The sequence below is a fragment of the Gorilla gorilla genome, chromosome 3, assembly GCF_029281585.2.
Source record: "Gorilla gorilla gorilla isolate KB3781 chromosome 3, NHGRI_mGorGor1-v2.1_pri, whole genome shotgun sequence".
Lineage (NCBI taxonomy): Eukaryota > Metazoa > Chordata > Mammalia > Primates > Hominidae > Gorilla > Gorilla gorilla.
Window position 1 is genome coordinate 12,057,915 of NC_073227.2, and position 23,461 is coordinate 12,081,375.

The 23,461-nt window shown below is 62.1% G+C and overlaps 1 protein-coding gene across 3 annotated transcripts in view; it reads left to right on the top strand.

Moving 5' to 3' along the window:
* DOK7 (docking protein 7) overlaps positions 1–22,362 on the top strand; it is a 40,748-nt gene extending 18,386 nt beyond the window's left edge. Inside the window, exons 5-10 of one of the 3 annotated variants that reach the window (XM_031006585.3) lie at positions 4,284–4,403; positions 7,843–7,962; positions 13,717–14,441; positions 17,676–17,718; positions 21,104–21,256; positions 21,547–22,362. In XM_031006585.3, coding sequence (XP_030862445.3) covers positions 4,284–4,403; positions 7,843–7,962; positions 13,717–14,441; positions 17,676–17,718; positions 21,104–21,256; positions 21,547–21,680 — 1,295 coding nt within the window. In that variant the 3' untranslated portion in view covers positions 21,681–22,362. Of the gene's footprint in view, positions 1–4,283; positions 4,404–7,842; positions 7,967–13,716; positions 15,354–17,675; positions 17,719–21,103; positions 21,257–21,546 lie in introns of those variants that run through there. The other 2 variants (XM_031006587.3, XM_031006588.2) reach the window with 2 other exon arrangements.
* The last annotated feature ends 1,099 nt before the right edge of the window (positions 22,363–23,461 follow it).

Genomic DNA, 23,461 nt, shown 5'->3' on the forward strand with positions numbered 1-23,461 from the left:
GGGGGAGTGTTTTATATGCTAATGTTGACCCCGGGGTGCAGATGAGCTTGGAGGAAGAGGCTGGCAGGGGCCAGAGAAGGTTCTGGTTGAGGTCCAGAAGATGGAGGGCGAGGCTGCCCCAGGCAGCAGCTGCCTGGTTGGGGGATGGGAACCCTGTGGATTGCAGGAATGTTAACAAGGTGGTGATGGACAAGGGAAGGAGGGCCGGCCCGGGAAGGGGGGCCTTCTAGAGTGGTGCCCCTGGACTGGGGCTGCTTCAGGAGGGCAGAGGAGGGGTGGGAGCCAACACCCACTGCCAGGCTCCAGGCCTTCCTCCGCCCGAGACCCACCAGGTGGGGTCACTCCCAAGTGTACAAGAAGCTGCCACCTTGGGGGATGGAGAGGGCTGAGGGTCATGTTATCAAGACTTCTCAGTCCTGCCCACGCCTATCTGGCATGAGCCATGCAGGACACCCTGGTCACCCCGATGTTTGTTCTCTGAGGAGCTGGGATTATGAGCACTTAAGATTCTGACATCAAGGGGCAGCCACGAGGGCACTCAAGATTATTCAAACGGAAACCGTCCTAGATCTAATTGGCTCATTGAATGTCTGCGTGGAAGCCACGAGGGCACTCAAGAATATTCAGATGGAAACCATCTTAGATCTAATTGGCTCATTAAATGTCTGCGTGGAGGAGCATTTTCTTTCTAAAGCCGGTGAGTCCTGGAGTTAGTGCAACAGCTTTTTCACTGGAGACGTGTTTCTCAGGAAGCAGGTGCGTCTGTAACACGGGTGAGGTTTGCCCGCCGCTCAGCAACCCCAGCCTCTGTCCAGAGTTGGCACCGCCCTGAGCCCCGCAGGTCCTGGCCTTCTGCTTGTGTTCTGCTGACTCTGTCCTGCTTCTCTGCGTCTCCCATGCTCTTTCCTCTTACCCTCACGCCTCCTATCCCCCCCAACAGGGCTCCTACACAGCCCTTTGGGACACCCGTTTGTGCTCAAAGATGTCTGACGTGCCCTTTTCACCCCACTCCACCCCTTACCCTCTAACAGCTGAGCTAACTCCTATTTACCCTGCCACACCTAGCGGCTGGTGGCTGTTCCCTCGCTGGCAATTCTGTGGGCCAGGGATCTGGACGGGGCTCAGTGAGGACAGCTCATCTCTGCCCCATGAGGTGCTGCCTGGGGTCCCTCGGGCAGTGGCATTTGGCTATGGTGGGGCCCAAAGGCCCAGGAAAGCGCTGTGCCAGCTGTTGGCTGGGTTGCCTCCGTTTCCCTCCAGGAACCTCACCCTCCGATAGGACACCTTGGGCTTCTCAATAGGTTCCAAGAGGGCAGAAGCAGAAGCTGCCAGGCCTCTGATGGTCTTGGGGCAGGGCTGGGAGAGCATCCCTCGTGCCACTTTATGCCAGAGCCATCACTGGCTGGCTTCGATTCCGGGGAGGGAGTGGACCAGCCTCTGGAGAAGGAGTGGCCTCCGAGGGCAGGGATAGGGGAAACAGAGTGGCCGGCTTTGCTGCAGTCACACCTGTGTGATACCGCAAAATGGGACAGGCCCTGTTCTCCCCCCTTTCCCCAAACACACAGGCAAACAGGAAACATGCGCACCCTGTCTTGGGGAAGGGGCAGGGGGGCGGTCAGCAGCCTCTCGCCTATGTCTTTCCACCCAAGGCTGAGCACTGGGGGTCTCCTGGTTATGGGCGCTTGGGTGGACACTGAGACCACAGACGGCTTGGGCTCCCTGCCGGCAAGGTGCTCAGCCTGGCGGCCGGGACAGCAGCAGGTGGGGCTCTGCCCCAGAGGAGGCGTCCGTGAGAGCACCACAGAGGGGCTGTCGGGGTCAGGGGACTGAAGGGGGCCAGAGGCCAAGAAAAGCACCATGAAAGGTGTCGTTATGTGGCCTGAGTCTGGAAAGGTCCGGGGTGTTCTAGGTGGCCAGGGGTGTGGAGGGTGGGGACGGCAGCCTCCTGAGTGGAGATGGCAGGCAGACCTGGTGTGCAGAGGGAGCTTTGCGCATTCCCAAGACTGTGGGGGCTGGGTGGGAGCGGGGAGGCTGCGGGCAGGGGTGGAGCATGAACCCAGGGAGGCCCAGCGAGAGCCTAGTCGTGCGGTGTCCTGGGAGGCCATGGCCCAAGACCTTGGCAGACCACTATTGGAGATGGGCATCTTCCTCCAGGGCCACTGATGTCAGCTCTGCTGGCATGGATGATGGGGGTGGCTGGCGAGGGTGTCGCGTGGGCACGTGGGAGCCCAAGGCTGGCGGTGAGCTGTGCTCCAGGCCTTGCCCGGTTGACCGTGTCTTCGGGGTGAGTGACGCTCCGCAGACGCCCCATGGAATGCGGGGCCGGCTCCACTCCTTCCGTAGTGTGGTTTTTTATAGTCGGGGGACTCACTGTCCCGCGGCCACTGCCAGCTGTCTGTAAGCTCAGGATTAGAGAGCCTGGCCTTTCGTGAGAGCTGGGGCTGGGCCGGCTGAGCCCTTCACAGGGAGGGGTGGACCATGGGGACAGGGAGCGACTGCCTGGCACTGAGTGAGCCAGCCAGCAGACAGCATGACGGCCTTCTCCTTGCCTGCCCCCAGGGCCTGGTGCGGGCTCTCTTCTGCCCACCCTATCCAGCTTGGGGGCCCCACCCCATCACGGCCCTCATAAGCCTCTCGGGGCATCCTCCTGGATGGCATCGCAGCGGGCATTGGCCTCCCCTCCATGCCCCACCTCCACTTCTGATCAGGAGCACCCCTCACCCACAGCAGGACTGGAAGCTCTGTCGGACCAGGAGGTGCTCAGGGGGCCAGGGGACTTGGACTTGAGTCCACCTCGTGGCTGTGTGATGGTGGACAGGTGGCGTGCCCTCTCTGGGCCTCAGTGTCCTTTTTGCTAAAGTAGGAATGGCGCTGTCCTGTGACCCGGTTTGGGGACACTAGGTGGAAGGAAGCATCCACAGCACAAGGTGCCGCTTGCCCTCGTGTGCCTGGGGTGGCTGCCAAGGGGCCGGCAGCGTCGCCACGTGTCGGGGCTGGCCCGAATTCCGTGTCCCTGGAATCTACAGCGTGTGTTCCGTGAAGGCAGAGCGTGACTGGGCAGCAGGCAGCGGGGGTTCTAATGCCGAGATTTCCCTTCCCCCCGACTCCTGCCCGCCCCGGCGCCTTCCCTCCTGCGTACCTTTCTTTGGGCAATGGGCAGAGGCCCCAGAGCAGGCGGGATTCCTGTGAGGTGACGCCAGCTGGAGTGTCCAGCCGGGTGCAGCCAGCCCAGTGGCCCATTCACGCGGCCGCCAGGGCTTCATTCACCCCTGGCCGGGAGGGCAGCGCCCCCGTGACTTGCAGCTGGGGCTTCTCCACGGGTGGCGGCCGCATCGCTCTGCTAGTGACGCTGGGCTGGTCCCCGGGGGCCCTCCTGCTGCTGTGGGGGTGCAGGGGTGGATGCTGGCCCCAGGATGCTGCACACGGCCTCAGGGCGGCACCCAGACACTGGCAGCTCCAGCTTCCCCTGAAAGATGACTGAGGAGGTGGGGAGGACGTGGTGCTGGCCAGCAGTGACAGTGACGGCTGCAGCATGTGTGGGCAGGTGCCATGCCACACCTTTTACAAACATCTGAATGCAGCCCTCCCGACAGCCTGGGGGAAGGAAGTGCGGTCACATGGCAGCTGTCCTGGGATGTGACCCCAGCTCCAGGTGGCACAGCTCCCTTCTCCTGTGGCCTTGGAGCCCTGAGGGGACCCCACTTGATGTCTCTGGGGTCTCCTGGCTGCTTCATTTTGCCCTCAAGACGGCTGTGGGGGCGGGGTCGCTGGGACCTTGGAGCAGAGAAGGGACTGATCAAGTGCCTGCTGGGTGGCAGAGCAGCCACATCCCCCCATCCCCCCAAGCAAGCCCGGAAGGCAGGTATGTGGGCGGGGGCACCCATCTGTCCAGGGCAGGGCACCCCCTCCCTCCTCCTCCCCATGCCCTGTCGGCTGCAGGACCTAGGATGGACGGGGCAGCACTCACCCCAGCGACCAAGTTTGAAGGGTACAGCGGGGTCCCTGGGGAGTCCAGAGGCTCTGGGGACCCAGCTTCACAGAGCCAGGCGGGGTGTTGGCTCTGGGCACCTGGATTCGCGGGGCCAGGCAGAGTGTCGGCTCTGGGCACCCGGCTTCACGGGGCCAGGCGGGGTGTCGGCTCTGGGCATCTGATTTCGTGGGGACAGGCGGGGTGTCGTTGTCAGCTCTTGGTGGAGTTTGCTCCGGTTTCCTGCGTTCCTCCTCTTCAGGGTCCCCAGCCTGCGCTCGGGCCAGGCTGACCTGTCTCTGTCCTTCCTCTGCAGGGGCTGGCGTCTTCTTCCTGTCCTCGGCCGAGGGGGAGCAGATCAGCTTCCTGTTCGACTGCATCGTCCGAGGCATCTCCCCCACCAAGGGCCCCTTTGGGCTGCGGCCAGTTCTACCAGGTGCGTGTGGGAGCCTGGCCGGCCGGGGAGGGTGCGCTCGGCGGGCTGTGCGACGTCCTGGGGCGGGGGCCACAGTGATTTGTCAGCCCAGTTAGATGGCCACCCTCCCCACCCCCAGCTAAGGAACCAGAGCCTTTCCAGGCCAGGACTGCAGCCTGGGCTTCCGCAAGCCCTGCTGAGGGATTCAGAGCAGCGGGGGCTGGGCTCGTACCTGCAGGTGCTCTCCCTGGGGGGTCCGAGCTGTTGGAATGCTTGGGCCTAGAGCTTTCTGGCTGGGACAGTCAGCCACAGCTGCCACTGTGCAGTAAGAGACTCTCTGACCCACCACCACCATCTTCCACGCCCAGGAGCAGGGAAGGCCTTGCCCGAGCTCGGTGGCCCGGAGGCAGCTGGTCTGACTCTGCAGCTGGGGTCGGAACTGGCTCTGCCTGAGCCTGGTGTTTAGGCCCAAGGCCACCTCGGGAGGTCCCCTGGCTGTGGGGTCTCAGGACACGTTGGGCTGAGGGGGACTCGTCTTGTCTCACCCACACTTCCTTGGCTGTGGCTGCGGCACTCTCTGCAGGAGTCCTTGGCCAGGGATGTTGCTGGACCCCAGAGGGGCTCTGGTGCCTGGGCACGGTGGGGCTCCCCAGGTCGGGGCAGGTGCCTCCATGGGCTCTCTCAAATGCTCCTCTAGCTCCACGAGGGCAGCGCTTGACCCAACGTCCAAGTGAGGCCAAGGCCTAGGCCACGTGGCGGGTGAGCAGCAAGCTCACATGTGGCGCCTCCTGGCACTGGCACACCCGCCGTGGCGTGGCAGGGAAGGGTGACTGGGAGGGCAGAGGCGAGCGGCATGTGGGGCGGGACCTGGGCCTCCCTTCTCCTGGCCACAGCCCCCAACGCCCCCTGCCCACACCAGCAAAGTCCCGTTGGGGGCAGCCCTGGGAGTGGGGAGGTGGCACCTATGGCCAGCGCCCTCCCTGCTGCCCCACCATGCTGGATGGTGCAGCTGCACCCCTGCAGGTGTCTTCCTGCCTAGTGGATGCACCCCTGCAGGTGTCTTCCTGCCTAGTGGATGCACCCCTGCAGGTGTCTTCCTGCCTAGCGGCTGCAGGCAGGAGTGGATGGTGTGGTCAGCGTGGATGACGTGGTCGGTGTGTTTGGCTGTGCAAGGCGAGGGTGTGCAGAGTGCAGGGCGGGGACAGGGCCGGGCAGGGGCAGCAGGAGGCTGAGCAGGGCTCCCTGCTCTCTCCTGCTCCCCTCAGGCAGTTCCCAGGGAGCAGAGGGAAGCAGGGAAGCAGTACTGGGCAGAGGATGCCAGGGAGGGTTTGCCTGGGACAGCCACTAGATGGGACAGGCTCCACCGCAGGCAGCACGCGGGTCGGCCCCAGGCAGGGCCATTGCTGACGGCTGGAGGGGGTGGGGCTGACCAGAAGTCCCAGACCCCACTCCACAGGACATCTTTGTCAGAGTCAGCTGGGAGCTCTCAGAAAGCTCTGTTGTCAGGGCCTCGGCCTGCAGCTCTGCCCCCCCGCCACCAGCTGTGCCCCCAAGCTGTGCCTCTGCAGGTGTGTGGGGGCCTCAGGCCACCCGGAGGTGCTGGTTGAGCTGGGACACTATGCTGGGCAGCACCCCGCCAGAGAAGCCGTGGGCCCAGCGCCCGCAGGCTGGACTTACTGGAGGGTCTGGGCTGATGGGTTCGTCTGCCTGTGCTGGCAGCACACTGGAGCCCCGTGATCACAGGACTCCCACAATAGAGTCCTGCGGGCAGCATCCTCAAGCTCTGGGCTTTCTGCAGTCCTCCTGTGCTGAGCTCGCTGTGACCCACTGGAGGGGCCAAGAGATGCAGGAAGTCCGGCCCCTTGGTCTTCCGCATGTGGACACCGAGGCCCAGAGGCAGCCAGACCCACCAGGAGCGGGAGGGAAGGGCTCAGAGGTCCGGGGCCCACCACGCTCCGAGCATGGCGTGCATGTTACCTTCTTGGCCCGGCCTCCACGGGGGTGCACCATTGCTGCACCCCATTTTGCAGATGAGGGTGAGAGGCTCAGGGGGCGTGTGGTGGAGCTGGGAGTCGATCCGTGTCTTGCTGGCCCACCAGTTACTGGACGGGAAATGGTGGGAGGTTGTGTCCTGCATCCTGACTGCACACAGGCCCCAGCTGGGCACCTGTGTGGGCTGAAGGTGTCAGCAGAGGACAGTGTCCTATCAGGGACAGGGCCTCTTCAGCCTAGATGTGAACCTGGACAGGGACACCATTGCTTTCTCTGTTTGTTTCTCCGGAGCGCTGACTATGGGGTCGGGACATCCGGCTCCAGCCTCCGCCAGGCTGGGTTCTGTCCGCTGAGGCTCTGATCTAGGTGTCCCAGGCTGGGGACTGTACCTTCTGGTCCTCTGTGTGCTGCAGAATTTGGTGTAAACTTTTCATGCTGCCACTGCTCCTGGACTTTGGGGAGAGCAGGTCCTTGGACCTGTTTCGGCTCAGTCCTGCAGGTGCCCCCAAGGTGGGTGTCAGGAGGTGTGTTCTGGAGGCCCAGAGGAGGCCACTTGGAGCAGGACGGGGTCGGTTTGCTCTTGTGGGTGTGGCTGTGGCTTCCCTGCCAGGGAAACTCTTTGGGATGGCTGTGGCCGTGGGTGCTGTGGATGTGGAAGGGGCAGGGTCTTGAGCCCTGCTGTTTGGAGCAAGGTAGCCACTTGGCCCAGTGTTCACATCACTTAGTGCCTGGGACATCCCAGCACAGGCGGGGGCTTGGGGACCAGGGCAGTGATGCTGAGGCTCGCGGCAGCGGTGCTGAGGGGCCAGTGAGAGGTCCCACCCTGCCTGGGCAGGAAGGGGAGGTTTCCTGCCACTCAGTCCCAGAGGACACATGGACGATGAACAGAGAGGGCGAGGCTGGTGCTCCCTGGATGCAGCCCTGAGGGGAGGGGCTAGGTGGGGCTGAGGGTCCGCAGACCACCATGCTCCGAGCCTTGGGCACAGTATGAGTCTCCATCCGAGACCCCAGGGAACGGTGGGGCCACTGCAAGGTGGGCGGGCATTTCCCCAGGCGGAGGGGAGCCTGTGAGAAATGGGCACCGTGAATGAGGGGCAGGCAGCCCCTCTTGCAGCGAGGCCAGCCCTGGGGATGGGGGAGGGGCTGGTCATTTTTTGGAACAGAAAATTGAAAAACTCGGTGGTGAGGAAGATGAGGAAGAGGGGTCTGGCCGGTGTGGGGTCCTGGTGAGTGGGCAGGTGGCAGGGCCATCCACGGGCACAGGACCCAGCTGGGCGGATGGTGGCCTGGATAGGGGCGGCGTGGGTGTCTGCGTTTGAGGCCCGGCCTCTGGGATGAGGCATCGGGAGGAGCGGGGACTCCCACTCCACAGAGGGGGATAAACACTGAGTTAGGCTGGGCCTGGTGCCTGCGGGCGAGGGTGGGCGGTGGTGGCCACCTCCTCCACCGAGTCTTCTCTCTGCTGCAGACCCAAGTCCCCCGGGACCCTCGACTGTGGAGGAGCGTGTGGCCCAGGAAGCCCTGGAAACCCTACAGCTGGAGAAGCGGCTGAGCCTCCTCTCACATGCGGGCAGGCCGGGCAGTGGAGGTAGGGCCAGGGGCTGACCTGGGCTGTGGGACCTCGGCTAAGCCTCCAGCAGGAGAGCTCAGGAGCCATCCATGCATGTGTGGGGGCTGCAGGCTCCCTCTGCTCATTCATTCATTCCTTCTATCTCCTGCTCATTCATTCTTCCCCCAACTCCCCGCCCCACCCCGCCCCGCCCGCTACTCATTCATCCTTCCTTCCCCCACCACCCCGCTCATTCCTTCCTTCTCCTCCTGGTCATTCATTCCTTCCTTCCTCCTGTTCATTCATTCCTTCATTCCCCCCCACTCATTCATTCCTTCCTTCTCCCCCCCCGCTCATTCATTCATTCCTTCTCCCCCTACTCATTCATTTCTTCATTTCCCTCCTGCTCATTCATTCCTTCCTTCCTCCCATTCCTTCTTCCCTCCTGCTCCTTCATTCCTTCCTTCCCCACCTCCCTGCTCATTCATTCCTTCCTTCCCCACCCCCCTGCTCATTCCTTCCTTCCTTCTTCCTCCTAATTCCTTCCTCCCCCCTTCATTCCTTCCTTCCCCCCATTCCTTTCTTCACCCCCTCATTCTTTCCTTCCTTTTCTCCCTGCTCATTCATTCCTTCCTTCCTCCCCTGCTCATTCATTCCTTCCTTCTGCTCATTCATTCCTTCCCCACCCTGCTCATTCATTCCTTCCTCCACCCCCCCGCTCATTCATTCCTTCCCCCTCATTCATTCCTTTCTTCACCCCCATTCATTCCTTCCTTTTCTTCCTGCTCACTCATTCCTTCCTTCCTTCCTCCCCTGCTCATTCATTCCTTTCCCGCTGCTCATTCATTCCTTCCTTCCCCACCTTGCTCATTCATTCCTTCCTTCTACACCTGCTCATTCATTTCTTCCTCTGCCCCCCCCCCGCTCATTCATTCTTGCCTTACCCCCATTCATTCCTTCCTTTTCCCCGTGCTCATTCATTCCTTCCCCCACCCCCTGCTCATTCAGTCCTTCATTACCTTCCTGCTCATTCATTCCTTCCTTCTCTCCCCTGCTCATTAATTCCTGGCTTCCCCCCATTCATTCCTCCTTCTCCCCAACCCTGCTCATTCATTCCTTCCTTCCTTCCCCAAACCCCTGCTCATTCATTCCTTCCTTCCTTCCCCAAACCCCTGCTCATTCATTCCTTCCTTCCTCCCCCCCGCTCATTCATTCCTTCATTACCTTCCTGCTCATTAATTCCTTCCTTCTCTCTCCTGCTCATTCATTCCTTTCTTCTCCCCCTGCTCACTCACTTTTCCTTCCCCCCCATTCATTCCTTCCTTCTCCCCCTGCTTATTCATTCCTTCATTTGCCTCCTGCTCATTCATTCCTTTCTTCTCCCCCTGCTCATTCATTCCTTCCTTCTTCCCCTGCTCATTCCTTCATTTCCCTCCTGCTCATTCATTCCTTCATTTCCCTCCTGCTCATTCATTCCTTTCTTCTCCCCCTGCTCATTCATTCCTTCCTTCCCCCCCACCCCACTCATTCATTCCTTCATTTCCCTCCTGCTCATTAATTCCTTCCTTCTCCCCCTGCTCATTCATTCCTTCCTTCCACCCCCCCCCCCCGCCCTGCTCATTCATTCCTTCATTTCCCTCCTGCTCATTCATTCCTTCCTTCTCCCCGGTCATTCATTCCTTCCTTCTCCCCCTGCTCATTCTTTCCTTCTCCCCCTGCTCATTCATTCCTTCCTTCTCCCCCTGCTCATTCTTTCCTTCTCCCCCTGCTCATTCATTCCTTCCTTTTCCCCCTGCTCATTCATTCCTTCCTTCTCTCCGCTGCTCATTCATTCCTTCCTTTTCCCCTGCTCATTCATTCCTTCCTTCACCCCCCCGCCCCGCTCATTCATTCCTTCCTTCTCCCCCTGCTCATTCGTTCCTTCTTTCTCCCCCTGCTCATTTGTTCTTCCTTCTCCCCCTGCTCATTCGTTCCTTCTTTCTCCCCCTGCTCATTTGTTCTTCCTTCTCCCCCTGCTCATTCATTCTTTCCTTCTTCCCCTGCTCATTCCTTCATTTCTTCTCTCCCTGCTCATTCATTCCTTCCTGCTCTCCCTGCTTCATTCCTTCCTTTCTTCTTCCCCTGCTCGTTCATTCCTTCCCTCTCCCCCTGCTCGTTCATTCTTCTCCCCCTGCTCGTTCCTTTCTTCATTTCTCTCCTGCTCATTCATTCCTCCCTTCCCCCCATTCCTTCCTTCCTTCCCCACCCCCCTGCTCATTCATTCCTTCCTTCTTCCTCCTACTCATTCCTTCCTCTCCCCCTCATTCATTCCTTTCTTCCCCCCTTATGCATTCCTTCATTTCCCCCCACTCATTCATTCCTTCTCCTGCTACTCATTCATTCCTTCCTTCTTCCTCCTGCTCATTCATTTCTTCCTTCCTCCCCTGCTGATTCATTCCTTCTTTCCTCCCCTACTCATTCTTTCCTTCTCCTGCTGCTCATTCATTCCTTCCTTCCGCTCATTCATTCGTTCCTTCTTCCTCCTGCTCATTCATTCCTTCCTTCTCCCCCTGCTCATTCCTTCCTTCCTTCCCCCCCTCATTCATTCCTTCCTTTTCTCCCTGCTCATTCCTTCCTTCCTTCCTCCTGCTCATTCCTTCCTTCCTTCCCCACCTCGATCATTCATTCCTTCCTCTGCCCCCCCCGCTCATTCATTCCTGCCTTCCCCCCCATTCATTCCTTCCTTTTCCGCCTGCTCATTCATTGCTTCCTTCCTCCCTACCCTGCTCACTCATTTCTTCCTTGGCCCCCCACTCATTCATTCCTTCATTACTCTCCCGCTCATTAATTTCTTCCTTCTCTCCCCTGCTCGTTCACTCCTTCCCTCTCTCCTGCTCGTTCACTCCTTCCCGCTCCCCCTGCTCGTTCACTCCTTTCTTCTCCCCCTGCTCGTTCATTTCTTCATTTCCCTCCTGCTCATTCATTCCTCTCTTCCCCCATTCCTTCCTTTCCCACCCCCCGCTCATTCCTTCCTTCCCCCCACTCATTCATTCCTTCTCCTGCTACTCATTCATTCCTTCCTTCTTCCTCCTGTTCATTCATTTCTTCCTTCCTCCTCTGCTGATTCATTCCTTCCTTCCTCCCCTGCTCCTTCCCCACCCCCCGCTCATTCCCCACCCCCCGCTCATTCATTCCTTCCTTCCCCCCACTCATTCATTCCTTCTCCTGCTACTCATTCATTCCTTCCTTCTTCCTCCTGTTCATTCATTTTTTCCTTCCTTCTCTTCATTCATTTCTTCCTTCCTCCTCTGCTGATTCATTCCTTCCTTCCTCCCCTGCTCATTCCTTCCTTCTCCTGCTGCTCATTCATTCCTTCCTTCTTCCTCCCGCTCATTCATTTCTTCCTTCCCCACCCTGCCCATTCATTCCTTCCTTCTCCCCCTCCTCATCCCTTCCTTCTCCCCCGGCTCATTCATTCCTTCCTCCGCTCCCCCGCTCATTCATTCCTGCCTTCCCCCCATTCATTCCTTCCTTCTCTCCCCTGCTCATTCATTCCTTCCTCCTCCCCCTGCTCATTCCTTCGTTTCCCTCCTGCTCATTCATTCCTTCCTCCTTCTTCCTGCTCATTCATTCCTTCCTCCTTCTTCCTGCTCATTCATTCCTTCCTCCGATCCCCCTGCTCATTCATTCCCTCTCCCTCCTGCTCCTTCATTCCTTCCCTCTCCCTCCTGCTCGTTCATTCCTTTCTTCTCCCCTGCTCATTCTTCAATTTTCCTCCTGCTCGTTCATTTCTCCCTTCCCCCATTCCTTCCTTCCCCACCCTCCTGCTCATTCATTCCTTCCTCCTACTCATTAATTCCTTCCTCCCCCCATTCATTCCTTCCTTCTCCCCCCTGCTCATTCATTCCTTCCTTCTCCCCCCTGCTCATTCATTCCTTCTCCTGCTACTCATTCCTTCCTTCTTCTTCCTGCTCATTCATTTCTTCCTTCCTCCTCTGCGGATTCATTCCTTCCTTCTCCCTCCCATTCATTCATTCGTTCCTTCTTCCTCCTGCTCATTCATTCTTCTTTCCCCACCTGGCGCATTCGTTCCTTCCTTCCCCACCCTGCTCATTCATTCCTTCCTCCACCCCGTCATTCATTCCTTTTCCCCCTCATTCCTTCCTTCCTCCCCTGCTCATTCCTTCCTTCTCCTGCTGCTCTTTCATTCCTTCCTTCTCCCCCTGCTCATTCCTTCCTTCTTCCTGCTCATTCATCCTTCCTTCTCCCTCCTGCTTGTTCATTCCTTCCCTCTCCCCCTGCTCGTTCATTCCTTTCTTCTCCCCCTGCTCATTCATTTCGTTTTCCTCCTGCTCGTTCATTTCTCCCTTCCCATTCCTTCCTTCATTTCCCCCCACTCATTCCTTCCTTCTCCCCCCTGCTCATTCATTCCTTCTCCTGCTACTCATTCATTCCTTCCTTCTTCTTCCTGCTCATTCATTTCTTCCTTCCTCCCCTGCGGATTCATTCCTTCCTTCCCCACCTCGCTCATTCATTCCTCCGCCCACCCCCACTCATTCATTCCTGCCTTCCCCATTCCTTCCTTCCTTTCCCTCCTGCTTATTCCTTCCTTCTCCCACCCATTCATTCATTCCTTCCTTCACTTACGGTTCCACATTTACTAAACTCTGGTCTGAGGTGCTGACGGGAAGGGTGGTTCTGCCCTGAGAGCCTCTGAATCCTTTCCTGCCCACCAACTTGTGGCCAGGGGAGACCAAGGCCCTGCGTGTTGGTTTTACCTTCTGTGTCCAGACAAAAGGCTCTAAGGCAGGTGAGCTGGCTGCCCAGGAGCAGAGGCACCTCCTCAGCTGCTGGTGGCTCTGGCTCTGTTGCCATTGTGGGGAGAGGAGGTGGTGGAAGGGGCTGGCAGAGCAGGAGGGGCCGCTGTGCTCCCAGAAGGGTGGCTGCATGGGTGACCTGTGTTCCCACGGCCAAGTGCAGGAGCCATGCTGGTCCGGCCAGTGCCCTCTGATCACTGCTTGTCCCCCAGAGGGCACTGAGCAGACAGTGGTCATCTCCCCTCCTGCCCTGCCCCAGGAGGAGGGGACTCAGGTTTGCAATAAGCTTTTGCCTTCCTGGGGGTGACTCACAACTGCTTTCCACTTGGGAGCCCTGGAAGGCAGAGCAGGCAGCTTAGAGACGCAGCAGAGATGAAAGTGGCTTTCCCAAGAGCACGGGAGGGGCCCGGCCTGGCAGGCGGGAGGCAGCCTGGGATCTGCATTGGGTGTGCTTCTCATCCCCCGCGGGGAGGGAGACTGGGAGTGAGGCAACGACCACCAGCATGGTGAGGGCAGGGGGCGAGTCGAGGTGTGTGGGCACAGCTGGTGCCTCGTGTCCAGGCTGGCAGGGCCTGGGAAGTTCTCGGGGAAGGGACGTCCAGACCAGCCTTGGGGCTGTGACGGTGCAGAGGGCGAGCTGCCCCAGGTGGCCGTGGAAGGTAGTCGGGATGGCTGGGTATGGAGCATGGGTCTGTTAGGCAGGGAGGGGAGGAGGCTGGGACCAAGGTAGTGGCAGGGGTGCTGAGAGGGAGGGGCGCAGGCCCTAGGAGAGCAGGTGGCAGAAGGACAGGAATGGACAAAGAACAGGAGTGGATGAGGAGTGGAGGGGTTGTTGTTGGTGAAGCCAGGTTTCTGCTGTAGCCCCCGGGGCTTGGGGGCTGGAAGGGGTGGGGCAAGACCAGAGAGTGCTGGCCTGTGGGGGTCTGCCAGACATCAGCCACGTCCTGCCCAGACCCCTGTACCCCCACAACTGCCTTGGCCTCCTGCTCTGTCTCAGGGGATGACCGCAGCCTGTCCAGCTCGTCCTCGGAGGCCAGTCACTTGGACGTCAGCGCCAGCAGCCGGCTCACCGCATGGCCAGAGCAACCCTCGTCGTCGGCCAGCACGTCGCAGGAGGGGCCTAGACCAGCAGCTGCCCAGGCCCCCGGGGAAGCCATGGTGGGTGCCTCAAGGCCACCCCCCAAGCCGCTGCGTCCGCGGCAGCTGCAGGAGGTCGGCCGCCAGAGCTCCTCGGACAGCGGCATCGCCACTGGCAGCCACTCCTCTTACTCCGGCAGCCTCTCGTCCTACGCGGGCAGCAGCCTGGACGTGTGGCGGGCCACGGACGAACTGGGCTCACTGCTCAGCCTGCCAGCAGCAGGGGCCCCCGAGCCCAGCCTGTGCACCTGCCTGCCCGGGACAGTCGAGTACCAGGTGCCCACCTCCCTGCGGCCCCACTATGACACACCACGCAGCCTTCGCCTGGCTCCCAGAGACCACAGCCCCCCCTCGCAGGGCAGCCCTGGCAACAGTGTGGCCGGGGACTCAGGCGGCCAGACGTCCGCCGGGTGTCCCTCTGGCTGGCTGGGCATGAGACGGCGGGGCCTGGTGATGGAGGCCCCCCAGGGCATTGAGGCCACACTGCCTGGCCCTGCCCCCGGCGAGCCCTGGGAAGCAGGCTGCCCTCACGCGGGGCCACCCCCGGCTTTCTTTTCGGCATGTCCAGTCTGTGGAGGACTCAAGGTAAACCCCCCTCCTTGAGAGCCACAGATCCGGCCCCGCGGCTGCAAAGGGGCTGAATTTGCCCCCAGATGGGAGAGGAGGTGGCGCCAGCCTCCTTGCAGACGGGTGCTCTGCGTTCTGTGGGAGGGACTGGGGGTCTCCTGGAGAGGGGAGCTGGAGGGCGCGCCCTGTGGCTGCCAGTGGAGGAAGGGGCTGACTTGGGGAGGTGAGTTCTGGAAGGCAGGGGCTCTGGGTCTGGCAGGTCGGGGTCACCAGAGCCCCAGGGCCCAGCTGCTTCACTCCGTGTCCCCCACCCCTGAGGATCAGGTGAGTGCTGCACCTCTGCTGGCCTTGTCCTCCTTGGGCCTCATGCCCCCTTCGTGGGTGGCCGGTTCTCCCCATCACCTCTCTGGGGCAGTCACACCACCTGTTAAGCACCAGGCTACCCACAGAGGCTCCGGCCACCTGGGCTCCGTGTGCGCTGGGCCTCATCCCCATCTATGGGAGGAAACTGAAGCTCAGGAGGCTGCGTGGCTTGCGGGGTCTCTGGGTTCTGGGCCCCACTGTTCCCCAGTGAAGCCCTCGTGGGAAGGTTCTGGGAGCAGGTGGTATCCTCAGAGCAGCCTCGCCTGCTGACCCCACTGGGAGAGGCCCTGTGCCTCGGGCCCCTGGTGGGAGCTCCGCTGGCTCCTGTCTGAACCTCCTCACAGGGCCAAAGGCTGGCTTGGCCTGTGTTTCCCCTGGCCCAGGCCTCAGCCGCTGGGCTCACCTGCGTCGGAGGTGGGGCTGTGTTGGGCCCATTGTCCCCCGCCCTGGGTGGCTTCCTCTTGCACAGCCCAGCAGCTCCCTGTGAACACCTCTTTGTCCCTTCACTGTCGGCTGTTTCTAAACCCAGACACTGTAATAGACTGGAAATAAAATGTTCTTTTCTTACCACCTTGTCCTAGTCCGTTGCCCAGCCCTCTCCGCCTCCTTGCCCACCCTCCATGTGGGGCGTCTGCCTGGATGCGAAGTCCCCGGGCCCGGCCTCCCTGGCCTTTATCTCAGAGAGTGCGAGAGGCCTCGTCTGTCTTGTGAGCCTTGGGCCTGAATGCTGTGGTGTGCGGAGAGGCAGCTCCGGGCAGCCCTCAGGCTGGGATGTGCATGTGTGGCACATTCCTGGGTGTGTCCTGGAGACCACAGTGGGGTCTGCAGTAGTCCCTCAGGCTCAGGCACGGGGCTCCTCAGGTCCCGGTGAGGGCGGACCTCAGGAGGGGGCTGGCTCTGAGCCCAGGGCCCCTGCCCTGCCTGTCTCCCCCACATGGGGCCGAGTTCCGGGCTTGTCTCAGTCACCCCTGCACATCTGTGTGGGTGCCTGCCTGCCCCCTCGCCTGCCACCCTGTTGTAGGTACCTGCCTGTCCCCTTGCCTGCCACCCTGTCGGGGACTGACTGAGCGGGGAGTTCTGGAGGGCTTCTGCAGCAGTGCCTGGTGAGCAAGCGTGGGCTTTGGGGAGTCAGTTTGGGCCACATCCACTACCTGCTGGCTGGGTGACCCTAGCAAGCCCCGCCCCTCTCTGCGCCTCAGTTTCCTCTTGCAAACGGGATGACAGACCCCGCCTCACTGGGCTGCACTGAGGGTCTGATGAGGTCACTCTTCAGGCGCTCAATAGCTGCCCGTCACCATTACCCCTGCTGCTGTCACCTCCGGAGGTGGCCGCGCCAATCTTGTTGCAGGACGAGTGAGGCTGTGGCTCCTTTGCTGGGGAGCCAGGCCCTTCCCGCCAGTCTTCATCATCCACGCTCAGCCCTCTGTGTTCCCACGGGTCGCCTGCCCAAGGCTAGTGGGGGCAAGGTCCCTCTGATGAGAGCAGACTGAGGCACCCCACAGCGGTGGCCTGGAGTCATGGGGCCTCTTGCCTGGCGGGGCTGGGCCCCCTGGACAGCCTTTCCCTGTGGGGATGCGGCCGGGCCATCTGCCTCTCCTCACTATGCTCGTGAGTGGGCCTCGCTCCGGGCGTCTGAAGGTTCCGGCCACCACCTGCTATGGCAGCCCAGGGTCTCCAGCCTCAGTACCCAGTTCCCAGGTGGGTGGCCAACAGGCTGGGGGCTTCTCCTCAGGCCAGGGGCAACCAGATGGGACAGACACTGGTTCTGTTTTCTTGACGCCCCTGGAGCACCTGGGCCTGGCCAGGCAGGGGACAAGGTGGACCTTCGCTGGTTCGGGCTCTGCACCATCCACACCTGCCCGCCTGGCCCCCCCGGGAGCAGCTGGGGAGGGCCCCCCTCAGGAGCCTGTGTATGTGATGAGCTCAGGGGGTGTCGGCCTGTTGTCGAAGGTTCTCAAAGTCTAGACCAGCTCAGTTTGCGCAGGGGGCCTCGTGTGAGGGTCCCAGCCCTGTGACTGACTGCCCTTGAGTCTGGCCTGCACCAGTGCTAGGTGCTGAGCCCCCATTTCTGGCCTCCCAGCCCCTACCCACGAGGCCCCTCAGAACAGGAGGGTGCTGCGCCTTCTTTCTAGCTGCCCGCTAGCGGAGCCCATGTGGGACATTGTCTTGGGCTGGCCCCGCTTCTGCTCATCTGGGATGGAGGTGGGCAGGAAGCCTCTGCTCAGCCGTAGGCCGCTGTCCCTCCCGCAAGCGCCCTTCAGACCCCACCGGAGGCTCCTCCAGGGACTTGGGGCACCCTGTTAGGCACAGCCCACTTCAGAGGCCCAGGAGAAGGTCGCCTGCAGTGTCAGGGAACTTTGCTCATCTCACCTGGGGCCTCCCAGTGGGGCATTTTCCAGGGGCACCCCCCTGCGGAGCCCTCCCCGCCAGCTGCTGAGAGCAGGGCCCACACCCTCAAGTACGGGAAAGGAAATCACAGGCGCCCTCGGAGCAGCTGCTCAGCTCTGAGGTTGGAGCCCAGACACTACCTTGCATGGGTGTGGTCCTCCTCCAATAAAGCTCTAATAGCAAAATAGTGGGGCTGGACTGGGCCTCGGAACCGCCCCCTCCCCAGATGCCGAGGCCTCCAGCTCCCCCATGGGTGGTTATGGGGGCTACCACCAGGCTGGGTGGTCAAGGCAGTGGGTGGCCCGGAGATCCGGGGGCTGTGGGGCAAAGGGCCCTGGAGAGAAGGCATCAGGTATGGCAGGCTGGACTCCCTGCAGGTGGCCCGGGTCCTCCAGCCTGTGTCACTCTTGGGGGGGTAGTGTCCTTGTTCTCGGGGGCCCCCCGGGCACAGGATGAGGGGAAGACTGAAGGATGCACTGACCTAGGTTCTCTTTGGTCTAGGGAGTGGCAGCCTCAGCCCCGGGACCTGTGACAGCACATTCAGGTAGGCACCTGGAGCCGGTCCCCCAGAGCTCGGGGACAGGGAGGCGGGAGTCTGGGTGGGTGCAGATGGCAGCCAGAGTTTGGCTAGGTGGGGAGGGTGGGGGGCCCACTGCCAGCAGGGAATGTGGGCAATGTGGTGAAAGTGGTTGTTGGCTGACAGTGGATATTGGGTGACAGGTGACAGTGGTTGCTGGGTGGCACTGGGTGTTGGGTGGCAGTGGGGGTGAGTCCCAGCCCAGGTGTGGACAGCAGGGCAGTGGGTAGAGGGCAGGCTGCTGGAGGATGGACTGAAGGTTGGGAGACACAGACTGGGGTCCGTGGGTGCCCAAGCCGAGTGTGGACCTGTTCCTGGGAGGGGGCATGGCAGGAAGGCAGTCAGGGTTGGGGTCGCGGAGCCCCAGCTCAGGGAGGAGGGGCTGTGTCCTCAGACAGTGGAGGGGGCCTGTGGAGGCTGGGCTGCTGGTAAGCGACTCGGCGAGGGGCAGGGCATTGGTGCCCTGGCAGGTGCAGTTTTGGGGCCAGGTTGGGAGGGAGGGCCAGGCAGGGAGGCAGTGGGAAGGTACGGATCCCCAGGGTCTCCCTAGAGAAGCCTGGCAGTCACTGGGGCCAGAGCCCTGCTGAAGGTTGGGCAGGGCTGGGAGAGGCTGGAGGTGAGGGCGGCTGGCCTGGGGTAGATGGGTGGCATCAGGGCCAGTTCTGTGCCTGTTTCCTTGTGGAGTAGGAGCCACTGCGGGCTGAACCCTGGATTCCTCAATCCCTTCTTCCCAGGCAGGTGGCACCTACAGGGGGGCGGGGTCCAGGCAGGCCTGGAGGGGACACCCAGGGTTGGGGGAGGAGCCCAGGCAGGCCTGGAGAAGACAGTCAGGGATGGGGGCAGGGCCACAGGCAGGCAGGGGCAGCTTGGGAAAGCCCCCACCAGTCGGCCTTGGCCCTGGGCTGGACACCGATCCCTGCAGTCCAGCGTGCTGAGGCGGCCACCAGACCAGAGGTGGTGGGGCCAGCCCTGCCCCAAGGGTCCTCCTGGGCAGCCTGCTGTTGCCTCCCCGAGGCCACCCATACCCTTCAGATGTCTTTTACCCAGACAGGGGTGCCCTGGGACACAGGTGTGGGGATCAAGGGGACAGGCCCAGTATCTGCTGGAGGATGTGAATCTTTTCCACAGAGGCAGGGGGCTCAGGAGGGGCGCCTGGGGTCTGTCATGGGACAGAGGTGAGCCAGGCCCAAGTGGTAGTGTCGGGCCGCCAGCCCAGGGCGGGGTCTGGGAGGAGGGTGCAGAAGGGCCAGCCGATTCCCGGTTGCTGCTTCACTGAAAGAGTATCCGAGGTACTGGAAGCGATGTTCACAGAAGCCGAAGCAAAATCCAAGTCCCAAGGAGGGGACGGGAGGAGGAGCACTGAGGGCCCTGGAGCCAGTGGCCTTGGGGGAGATGCAGATATGGACACACTGCTGGCCCAGCGCTGCTTACAGCCCCCGTGTGACTCCGGGTGGTGTTGGGAACATTCGTCCCCTTTCCCTGCAGTTAGGCCTCATACGCTTTCCTGCTTCCACCCTCACCCCTCACCCCTCACCGCCTACCCTTGGGAGCAAACTTGGAAGAACGGATGCAATCCTAAAACAAGGTACCAGGCTGCAGGGGGGTGTCCAGCCCCACCGTGGGCAAGCCCCGGCCCTGCCCCTTGGGTTCAAGGCCCCCTTTCCAGACGCCAGGCCCCAGCGCTCCCTCAGCTCTCCCCAGGCCCTCACCCCACCTGCCTCTCCCACCACCCCCTCTTGGCCTCAGCCCCTCAGCCATGCCCCCTCCTCTAGGCAGCTGGCCCTGCTGGCCCTGTCCCTGCTGGCCCAGGTGCCTGCCTGGGCACCAGAACTTGGCCGCTATGTTCTGTGGCTCATCTCGATGAAGGGGTCCTGGCATTCCGAGGGGACCAGCCCTCTAGGACCACACATTTGCAGGAGGGGGGTCTCCCCAGGGCCTCAGGGCCAGGCAGGGTTGGGGCAGAATTGTGTTGGTTGCTTTAGTTCATGGAATCAGGTGAGCGAACCCTCATCGACCTGGGCTCCGTCTCGCTCTGTCCCGGCTGCTGCCTGCAGAATCAGCGAGTCAGGTCTCTCTGGCCTCAGTTTCCCCACTGGGAGCAAGCAAGTGAAAGTTCCTCACCCCTAGCCCTGCTGCAGGGAGTGACGGGGACAAGGGTGAGAGAAGCCAGGCAGAGTGGATGTCTGCAGCAGGTGCCGGGCAGCAGGTGGCCATAGGAGAACCTGGTCTGCTGAGGATGCATCCCTGGGGCAGGGAGGCCCAGCCTTGAGTCAGGCCCCTCCCCCGGACAGGCAGGTGTTTCAGGGAGGCCGACCTGCAGGGCTGTCACCCCCTGGATCCCAGCCCCCACCTGAATTCTGAGGGCTCAGAGTGTGCTGGGGGTGGGGAGGTCACCGTGGGTGGGGCTTGGCTGTGTCTCCCAGCCACTGACTCAGGGAATGGGGGGGGGGGGACTTGCTGTCACCTCCCCTGCCTCACGTGGCTGTGCATTCCCTCACGAGGTCCTGATGACAAGAATGGGAGGAGGCACTGGAGAACGGGGTCCTTCCTGTAGGACCTGGGTGCCCACGGTGCGGAGCCCTCAGGCCTGCAGAGGAGGGGCCAGTGTGCGTCCAACCCCCTAAGGTGGGAGCCTGCCTCAAGTCCCACCCAGCCGGGCCTGTGGGGTCCCCTCCTATCCTGCTCCTGCTCTGCCCTCCCCAGCACCAATGGGGTTTGCAGACAGAACCATCAGCTATTAGGAAGGGGGTGGGGGGAAGGGAGTAGCTCCTATGAGGGGAGAGAGGGTGTGGGGCACCTGGGTGTCCTGGAGGGGACGCAGAGGGAGCGTGGGCCTGTGTGCAGGAGAGGAGGGGGTCCCTGGAACCTGCAGCAGGTGGGGGTGACCCAGGAGGACAGTTAGGGGGAGGTGCTGGGGGCCAGGACAAAGCAGGGCTGTGCTGGCCCGGGAGGGTTAGGGAGAGAAGGTGCTGGGACAGCCAAGGAGGGGCGGTTGGTGGAGAGAGTTGGGAAGGTGCGGGGCGAGGGGCGCAGGGACAGAAGAGTGGGCCTTGGGGGGCCCATGGGGGGGTCGGCAATTCCTGCAGGGGAGGCGGCACAGTGGAGGGGACAGCGCTTCCTTCTGCTCTGTGGGTACTTGGACCAGGAGTGGACAGTGTGGGGGGGCCTCAGGATGGGGCAGCGCTGGGCCAAAGATGGACGGTCAGGAAAATGGAGCGGGAACCTCCAAGGTGCAGGAGAGGCGGAGCGGGGAGGAGGGGCTAGGCAGGGTGGGCAGCTCTTTACTGCACAATCTTTGGGATCTGTGCCCCTCTCGGTCCCCACCGGGGCTTCACAGCCGCTCCCCCCACAGGATCCCCAGGACCCGTGGCTGTGGACAGCCCAGGGCCAGAGAGGCCGCGCGGCGAGTCGCCCACCTACGTGAACATCCCCGTCAGCCCGTCCTCCAGAAAGCAGCTGCACTACATGGGCCTGGAGCTCCAGGAGGCCAGCGAGGGTGTCCGAGGTGGGTCCCCGCCCTGCGTGGAAGCCCTGACAGTGGGGGGCTGGGACCACAGCCTCAGGGCCCTGAGCCCCCAGCCCCACCCAGCAGCCCTTGGCCAGGGAGCTTTTCCTATGGCCTCCCCCCCAGGAGGCAAACATCCCCAACTCTATCCCTGGCCAGGCCACATCCCCTGAGGGTGTCCCCACTCAGATGCTTCCGAGGGCCTGGCTGGGGGACTGGTGTGGAGGGCAGGGTCACAGGGCTGGGTGGCTCGGGGGCGCAGGCTGCCGCTCACTGCAGAATTCTTTCAGGGGCTGGCGCCTCCCTCTACGCCCAGATCGACATCACGGCCACCGAGACGGCGCACAGAGTGGGGGCGCGGCACGCACGGGCCCGGGAGGAGCAGCTGTCGGAGCTGGAGCAGAGGAAGGCAGCCCCGCAGTGAGTTCACAGCGCCAGGAGCTGACCACAAACCCGGTGCGCTGTGCGGCCCCGTGGCCTCCGGCAGGCCGGCCCCTTCTGTTGGCCGTGGTCTGGTCCCCAGGGAGCCCCCAGTTGCAGGAGCAGGCATGGCCGGTCTCCGGGCCATGGTGCAAACAGGAAGTTTTCAGGGCCCACGGCCAGGCCTCCTGCCTCGCAGGTGTCCGGGGCTGACCCTTCCTTTGGCCTGAAAGAGTTGCTCTGGACCCCAGGGCCGACTGAGGCCCTGCTTCCAGGCATCAGGCAGCTCTGGTCCCTGCTGTGGCGTCTCAGGCAGAGGCCGCTGCCCAGGAGTTTGGGAGCATGGTTTGTGGTGCCTGGGATGCAAACTGCCCTCTCACCCTGGGGGTGACTGCACGGATGACAGCCGTGTCCTGCCAAAATGCTCATCCCTTCACCTGGGTGCTGCGGCCCTGCAGAGCCAGGGCCCAGTGCCTGCTCCCGCTGTTGGCACCATGCCCGCTCCTGAGACCGGAGGCTCAGACACTCCCGGCATCCCCTCCCCGCCTCCCGGCTGTCCTGCCTGGGCCACCGCCACCCTGCACCTGGGGACGGAGCCTGGACTCTCCCAGCCACCTGACTGCTCCACTTCTTGGGACCTATTATAGCCAGTCATGTAAAGAGCTTAAAATTGTGACTGTTCTGTTTCTGACAATGCCTATTTTCTCTCTCTCCTGGTTTCTGCTCCTGGACATGGGTCTGATGTCTTCACCTGGGGGTGCTCGGGGTTGGGGCGAGCAGAGCTGCCTTCCTTGGTGGCATGGGGTTGGGGCTTCCTCCTGCGTTGGTGCGGTGCTGTGGCTTGGGGGTGGGTGAGGTGACGGGGCTATGTGCATAGGTGGTGGGCGTCCTGCATGCCCTCAACCCCTGTGGCAGGAGGAAGCACCGGGCGGGCCCCCTGCCTTGCTCCTGGAGATGGGGCTCTCTGCTCTGCCTGGCTCCATCCGTATTCGTCCCTTTCTTTCATCTTCCTGCCCGCCCCTCCCCCAGGAGCCCACCAAGGACCCAGAGAGTCTGTGGTTGGCCTGCCCCGGGTATGGCACGCAGCTGCCACTGCTGCTCAGCGGGGCCCTCAGTGGGCAGGCTCAGAGCACTGGCCCTCCTGGCGCCCCCGCTCCGCATGTGACTGCTGAGGACGCTTGGCGTCAAGGTGGCAGGATGCAGGGTCAACCGGAGCCAGCTGGGGCCAGGACAGAGATCTCCCGCTTAGACGCAAAGGCCCTGGGGAGCATTCTGACAGACAGGGCAGGGCTCTCAGCCTGGAGGGTCCATGGACAAGACTTTCAGCTGCAAGTTGGGGCAAGGCATGGCCTGCACCCTGATCCAGGGCTGCAGCCGTGTCGGGCCCTTAGGGTGGCAGAGTTGAGATGTCCACCTCCGGGGCTGGCCACATGCACCAGCTCAGACACGCAACCTGGGTGGCACAGCCCCACCCCTCCCCGTGACCCTAGCTTGCTGGAGCTCAGGCTTCCTGTTCACAAAGTGGGAGAAAGGGTCAGCCCCTCTGCTGCTGATGGGATCGTGGGGCTGTGGGGGCGGGTTTGGAGCCTAGACCCAGTGTGTCTGGGTGTGCCCTTGGGCCACATCCTCTCAGCACGATGGAGTGGCCAGGCCATGTCCTGAGGAAATGGCCACACGAAGAGTGTGGATGTGGGGCTGGGGCTGGTCCCACGGCTGTGGGAAGCCAGGAAGCAGGGGTCAGAGTCAGACCTAGCCAGGGCACCACGGGTGGGCGTGGTATGGGGC